The 7264-nt window shown below is 51.9% G+C and overlaps 1 protein-coding gene across 1 annotated transcript; it reads left to right on the forward strand.

The window, feature by feature from the left end:
* Window positions 1-5721: 5721 nt before the first annotated feature.
* On the forward strand, window positions 5722-6365 carry LOC104582126 (nuclear localization sequence-binding protein-like). The gene is made up of 2 exons (XM_010231466.1): window positions 5722-5806; window positions 5938-6365. Exons 1-2 carry the CDS (start codon window positions 5722-5724, stop codon window positions 6363-6365), a joined length of 513 nt encoding a protein of 170 aa, XP_010229768.1.
* Window positions 6366-7264: the final 899 nt, after the last annotated feature.

Raw genomic sequence — 7264 nt, forward strand, 5'->3', positions numbered from 1 at the left:
CCTTCGAAACGTTGCTGGACGCCTAGTCGGACAGCGAGGACGGCCCCACTCACTGCAAGGCGGTGAGCAGGTTCGTCGAGGAGGTGGCGGACCGGATGCAGCGGAAGCCGGAGCCGGAGCTAGAGGCGGAGCCCCCAGCCGAAGACCCCGGCAACTCGTCGCCACCGCCCCCTGCCAGTCCTTGTTTTATCTTTGTGTCTTTGTTTTTGAATCCTGCAAGTACCGCGCTTGGCGCCGTTCGAACAGTTAACGTTTTATTAGCTCGTGTAATCGTTCACCGCTTTTTTTTAATTTCGTTTTCCGGTTCTACTTGTTACTTGTTTCTTGTTCCCGGGATTGACTCGCGGGGTGGATCTACTAGCCTTCGTGTGCTATGCCTTGTGTTGCCGGACAATCGCACCCGGGACGGACCCGCAGTGCCGACCTGGGGTCAAGTAGCAGTGGCGAGCCACTCCACTTGCGGGATAGCTACCCCCAAGCATGCGCTCACGGGACAGACACGCGAGCCGCACGAGGAGCGCACTCCCCCCGCAAGCGTCCTTCTAACACCCCAGCCACACGGAGGGCTCAATCCACACCAGCGAGCCAATGCTAAGCATCAGAAAGTTAGGTGATCAGGACCATGCACTTAGCTGTCTTTTCCCGCACTTGGAACGCTTGCTGGAGGGATGCGGCAGGAACGCTGTGGCGGGGCCGCCGTCGGCACCAGGCACTGCTGAAGGCTCCACCATAGCATCTCTGCGGCAGCCCTCGCCTCGCAACAACCTGTCGGAGGGGTGTGGCAAGGGCACGGCAACAGTGCACCCATCGGCGTTGAGCACCGATGGCATGCACCACCACCGTTCCTCCGCGGCCTCCCTCGCCTTGGAAGCTATCTTCTGGGCTTCGCTCTGATTTGCTCCATGGCCACCGTGCCCTTTTATAGGCGCAGCGAAAAACCTTGCCACCATGCGCGCCGAGTCACCGCGGCACCCATGGTGCCACACCCCTTGAAGTGCGGCAAAGGCCTTGCCACCATGCGCGCCAACTCGTCGCGGCACACGTGGCGGCTCCCTCCTGCAGCAGGAGCCTCGAAGTGCGGTGAGGACCTTGAAGTGCGGTCGCCACGCATTACTGGGCACCACTAAATGACACAGCCCGTGAGCGGTCCACGAGCACCACAGTGCGCCTGATTCCGTCCTTGCCCTGCATGTCAGATTATTACAGAGCCCAAGATGCTGCGATTTTTTTGAAATGCACGAAAAAGATGCAACACAGATAGAGCACAGATAACCCTCCTGCCTCCCAGCCCCCAGGCACAGAAGGGTCGATGCCAAACTTGGGTGTGAGCACTCTTCCATTCCAGGACGCAGCTTCTGCATGACGCGCGTTGCGGGGAGCCCGGCAACGGCATGGGCCTGTGCCGGAGTGATCCGGCAACGGGTTTTTGTTTTTGAGGCTCCGGCAGCCCCCTGCTCACAACCAAGGATGGAACGAGACTTCTGTGCACCTAAAGCAGGAGACAGAAGAAAAAACATGCAAATAATCGAGACAACTTGAAGCTCAGAGGAAAGCACTTATCTTTATTCATAGAAAGTAGCTGTTTACAATCGGGGGTTGCGCGGCTACACTAGTTCGAGAGGCATGCTGCCGGAGCATCACCTGTGGGTCGGGCTCCGCCGCATCACAGGTAGAACTTACGCAAGTGCTCAAGGTTCCAACTGTTTTGCACCGGCAAGCCATCTTCGGTTTCCAGCCGGACAGCGCCCGGCCTGGTTACCTGCACTCCCTAGAAGGGGCCCTCCCATTTCGGAGCGAGCTTGTTCCCGGCCGTTGTTCCTTGTATCCGGCGCAGGACAAGGTCTCCAATCTCGAGCTCCCGGGGACGGACCCGCATGTCCTGGTAACGGCGGAGTCCCTGCTGGTAGCGTGCAGCCCGCACAGCAGCCCGGCATCGAAGTTCTTCGATGAAGTTTAGATCGTCAACCCTCTGCTCGTGTTGGCTATGGTTGCCGTACGCGCGTATTCGAGGGGATCCATGCTTGAGCTCGAGGGGCAGCACCGCTTCTGCCCTGTAGACAAGGGCGAAAGGAGTTTCACCCGTTGCCTGGCTAGGTGTGGTCCTGATCGACCACAGCACGGGCTGGAGTTCGTCGATCCAGTGCTTTCCGTGGCCTTTGAGCTTGTCAAAGGTTCTCGTCTTGAACCCCCGAGCACCTCTGCGTTGGCTCCTCGGGTGAGCAACAGAAGGAGTCCCCGGGTACTCTCCTCTTTTTCTGCTAAGAGCTACTTGTTATTTCTGGCCAAAACTCGTAAAGAACCGAACCGACCCGAACCCATTGACCGTTGGCGGGGGTCCTCCTTTTATACTGAAGGGGATATCACAGGTGCCTCGGTGCATGGGTGATAGATGGCGAACAGGAAGCCAGGGCAGCTCGACCCTGCCGCGCTGGCTCGCATGCAGGATGGGTAGCCCTGCAACTAGGGTCCTACGTGCCTAGGATTTACACCGGGCCAGTCACTGCAGGATGACTGGACGGGGAATCCCCTTTCTGTCGGTGCATTTAATGTTTGAGTGTGCTTCACTCCTTGTCCTGACGAACCCTGTGCATGGGGAGCTCGCCAAGCGGTCACGTGGCGTCGCTGTCCTGCCCACTCGGTCCCGCTCCTGTTACGGCGCCTGCGCCTGGGAACGCCCTTCCTGGCAAGTAACCTTCCCAGGAAGCGCCCAGGCGGGATTTCTCTTGCTGCCCTCCAAGTCAATCCCCGCAGCCCGGCTAGCCCTGTCGGGCTGGTGACTTGCCGGGCAGCTTGTGCGGTGCTGCCCGAGGTGCGATCCCTCCGGGGAGCGAGCGAGGTGGCCCACGCGTCATGCGGCGGTGGTACCCCGGGTGCCACTGGTGCGACAGATGGCTTGATGGATGGTTTGCGTAAATGCTCCAATGTCACACCAGTCGGGATAGCTTGTCGCGTTGAGCTGAGCTTCGACAGCGTGTCGGCTGCCTCGTTCTCTGCCCGCATTATATGATGGAATTCGCACCCTTCGAAGTGACCACTGATTTTTTGAACATGAAAGCGGTATAGCGCCATATTGGCATCCAATGCATCCCAATTGCAGGAAGCTTGCTGGACTACCAAGTCCGAGTCGCCAAAGCATTGAAACCAACAAACTCCAATCTCTTTTGTCATCTTCAGTCTGTGCACAAGTGCCTCATACTCGGCGACATTGTTGGATGCCGCAAAATGAATTTGCAGCACATATTTAAGTTGGTCGCGCTTAGGCGAAGTTAAGACTATGCCGGCACCAAGCCCACTTTTCATTTTAGAGCCATCAAAATGCATCTTCCAGTAGATAGTTTCAGGCGGTGGTGGTTCATATTCTATCTCGGCCCAGTCTACCAGGAAATCCACGAGAGCCTGAGACTTTATGGCATCCCGTCTGTTGTACTGTAGCGTGTAGGGTGCTAACTCAATAGCCCATCTTGCGATTCGGCCTCTTGCATCTTTATTGCTCATGATTTCTGAGATGGGCGCCTCGCATATAACCCGGATCTGATGCGCATCAAAATAATGCTTCAGCTTCTTTGCCGCCATATAAACGCCGTATGCCATCTTCTGGTAATGGGGATAATTCTGCTTAGATGACGATAACACTTCGCTCAAGTAATATACCGGCCTCTGCATCGATTTGTCATTTTCATCTCTTTCCACCACTATGACTGCTCTAACGACTCGGTTTGTTGCTGCTATGTACAACAACATTGGCTCTTTTTCCATCGGCGAGGCTAATATTGGCTCATCTTCTTCTTCAGCTCTTGAAAGGCTACTTCTGCCTGTTGCATCCACGCAAATTTGTCGGTTTTCTTGGTGATTCCGCTGTTCTTCACGAAGCTCCTCCTAGGTACACTTCAAATCTTCATTAGATGAATCCTCACCCCTGTAGATTGCTATGTTTGCATAGATTGATTTACTCTGTATTTCCGAAATTCTAGCTAAAACAGATCTAGGTTGAAGCTCTCTAGCAGAATTTCAGTTTAAATCTGTGTAGCTGTCCTCGTTGAAGAACTAAGTTGTCATTCTTCACAAACGTAGTCAATTTTCTTCAACTAAAAACTCTTTGTCAAAATCGCTTTGTTGTTGGGAATTTGTGTACTTCTTGCCTATTCTTCGTATCTTCTATTTCACAGGTGTCACCATGTTTGACTCGACCCGCTCCAGCAATGATTCAGAAAGAGAGGGACAATACCTGTTTGACTCAACGCCTGAGCCCTCACTGCCTGTTTCCCCCAACGTTAACATTGAGGACTCAGATGAAGAGGTTGAAGAACCTGTGCCTCTGAAAGTGACACCCTCTTCCGGTGTGCGCCTGAAGTATGCTATCAACTCCCCACGGCCTGGTGAAGTATTGCCCAGTCGTGGAAAGAAAGTGGCGCTGAAGCCCAAGGCAGAGAAGAAAGAGAAAGTCAAGAAGTTTAATGATGTGCCTGCTCCCACTACTGAAGAGATCTTCGTTTTCTATTCTTCAGAAGACGATGTGGAAGGGGAGACCAGGATGAAGAGGAAACACCGTCTCCAGCATATCATCCGCAAGCACTCCCATGTGCTTGCAGCTCAGATTCGGAGAAGGACCAAAGAAGCGGAGAATGCTAACATGTATTTTCCGGCTCCCAAATTGGGAAACTTCAAGATTGCCCGCAAGGAAGGCGGACCTCACCATGAGGAATTCAATAGAAGAGCTCTAAAGATCATCAGAGATATTAACTATGTTGACATCTCAAAGAAGTCTAAGTCCAAGAAAGCTTCAGATGCTGAAGATAGTGACGTGTTCCTGTCTGAACCTGTCGTTGAACTGCGAGATCCTACAAGAGCATCCAGGCTCAGAGGTTCTTCACTGCCTCCTCCTATGCCTCAGAACAAGCCCAGTGAAGACACTAAGGGCCAGGCAAAGATGCCTGAGAAACGGAAAAGCTCTGAAGACGCAGAGAAACAGTTCAAGAAAGATCTGAAGAAAGCTAAGAGAGCCTCTGTTGTCGGACCCGGTTCCTCATCGAAGGATGCTGCGGATGCTGCCGCAATGGCTTCTAGAGAAATTTTGTATCCTCCTCAAGTCGTTCACATTGGTCCAGTTCTTCTTGCTGCATTCAATGAAGGAATGCTTCCTGATTCCCTCATGAGCCATGTTCAAGGTTGATCGTTGCCAAAATTCAGGCTGAAGAATGGGAGCAGAACCGCAGTTTGCGTGTTGCCAAGAGATTGGAAGAAGAAGATCGTGCAGAAAAGAAACGTGTTGAGAAGGAGAAGGCCGAAGCTGCCTTGAAAAAAAAGGAAGAGAAGAAAGCTCCTGAACTGCAGAAGAAGAAGGCTGAGAAGGAAGCAGAGGAGAAGAAAAGGCTGACCTCATCGCCCTGAAGAAAGAAAAGGAAATTGCCTTGAAGACTCAAGCTGAGCTTGAGAAGAAGAAAAAGAATCATCTGCTCGCTGAGCAGATGAAACAAGCAGCGGAAAGCATGAAGGCTGATAAGGCTAAAAGTGATGCCAGGAAGAAAGCCGCCGAAAAATCGCCTGAAGTACAGGACGGAAATGAAGAAGTCGATCGGGAGAAACTGAATATGAGAAGACGAGGGATGCAGCTCGTGAGATCCGTCGTGAGATTGGTCCAAGGCCAGAAATGATTCAGCTGCCCCCTCTGACACTGAAGAAAGTCAGGATTTACCTCAAACTGTTCCATCAAAGAAGATCACAATGACTCGCCAGGCATCTAAGATTGCTGAAGTGAACAAAACTGCCAAGGAGTTTGGTCTGAGGATCAAAGTTCCTGCTGGAAGAAGTACCTCCGCTTCATCATCTATGGCAGTTCCTCAGAAGAAGAAAGCTATTGGCACCTTGTGCTAGATACATTCAATGTCAAGCTTACTTCACTTCTTGAGGAACAGGAACACTCTGCTTCATCTCCCACAGTTCTGTCTGAGCACACCGCTCAGCGGGAAGAAGCAGATCAGGTGCTGGGGAAGAACCAAGAAGACCTCTCCCGTCCTGAAGAAACCCCCACCAGTAGCTCGTTGCCTCGCACTAAATCAGTTGATGCCTCTGCTGAAGAAGGAAGGACTTGTGACTTCGAAGTTGAAGCCACTCGTGATTTGAATGTCAATGATGCAGAAACTGATGCAGATGCCCCAGTGCCCACGCCAGAAGTCCGTATGAAGAAAGCTGTTGAGAAGAAGAGTGTTGCACCGTCCGAACCGTCCGACCCAAGTTCCTCGAGTGATGAGGAGGAAGAAGAAGAGAAGAAGGAAGAAGAGAAAGAACCCGCGCAAGAGTCTGATGATCTGATGGAGATTGATCGTTTGCCGGAAGATCTGCTGAAGACTGCGCCGAAAAAGAAATGATCCGGAATTGTTAAGGATCATGAAGACAGGAGACTCTCACGGATGCTTGTGAGATCTCAAGCTATGTCTGAAGACAACCGTGAGCTGTTGTCTCCCAAGCCCATGATGCCTATATCCTCTGACCGAGAGAAGGTTTACTTCAAAGCCCTGAAGAACGCTGAGCTTCGCCTCGTGAGGCTGAACAACGGGCTGAAGTACAAAGAGGAGAGATCAACTGAAGACCGGAGGTTTTGGTCTTTTGAGCAGCAAGATTACTATGCGCAGATTCTTCTGCCAAGGACCCACTTCGCTAAGATGAAGTATCTCAATGATGATTGGTTCGCCTACAATCGTCAAAGTGGTGTCATGCCTGCAGCAAATGCTCTCAATGATCTGCATCTGCTGAAGTTTGTAGAGACCTGCCAGAACTGGAAAGATGAGCCGATTCTTCAGTTCTATGCAACTTTCGGCAGAAAGGTCTGCAAATTTGAAGACAACTCAAAGGGCTACAACATCTACTGAATGACTGATGGTGACAGGCACAGTTGCACCTCCAGGCACTTGAAGGAGTTTCTTGGTCTCGCTGAGTTCGATGGCCAGCCCAAGATCCATGAAGAACATGCTGCCTCAGATGAAGAAATCGCTATTCTTTATGAAGAAGGATTCTCTGGTGCCTTTGGAGGACTGTCTGGGTTAAAGCCTGAAGTGAAGATCCTCAATGATATTCTCCGTTTCACTCTCTCTCCCAAGGAAGGCAGCTCAGTGAAATTGCCGGTCTTCACCGCAATCTGCTGCTTGCAGTTTACAAGGGTGAGAAGAAAGATTTTGGAGATTATATTCTTCAGACCATAACCCATGCCTCAGCCGACCGTGTGCGTGCTCTGCCCTATGCACCTCAGATCATGAAGATAATCTTGCAG

Source organism: Brachypodium distachyon, chromosome 1, assembly GCF_000005505.3.
Source record: "Brachypodium distachyon strain Bd21 chromosome 1, Brachypodium_distachyon_v3.0, whole genome shotgun sequence".
Classification (NCBI taxonomy): domain Eukaryota; kingdom Viridiplantae; phylum Streptophyta; class Magnoliopsida; order Poales; family Poaceae; genus Brachypodium; species Brachypodium distachyon.

What these genes read in the sequence shown, in the direction of transcription:
- LOC104582126 (XM_010231466.1), top strand. Translation starts at nt 5,722, where the DNA reads ATGACTCGCCAGGCATCTAAGATTGCTGAAGTGAACAAAACTGCCAAG. An exon ending in CAAAGTTCCTGCTGGAAGAA is followed by an intron (nt 5,807 to 5,937) that starts GTACCTCCGCTT and finishes CATCTCCCACAG; the next exon opens with TTCTGTCTGAGCACACCGCT.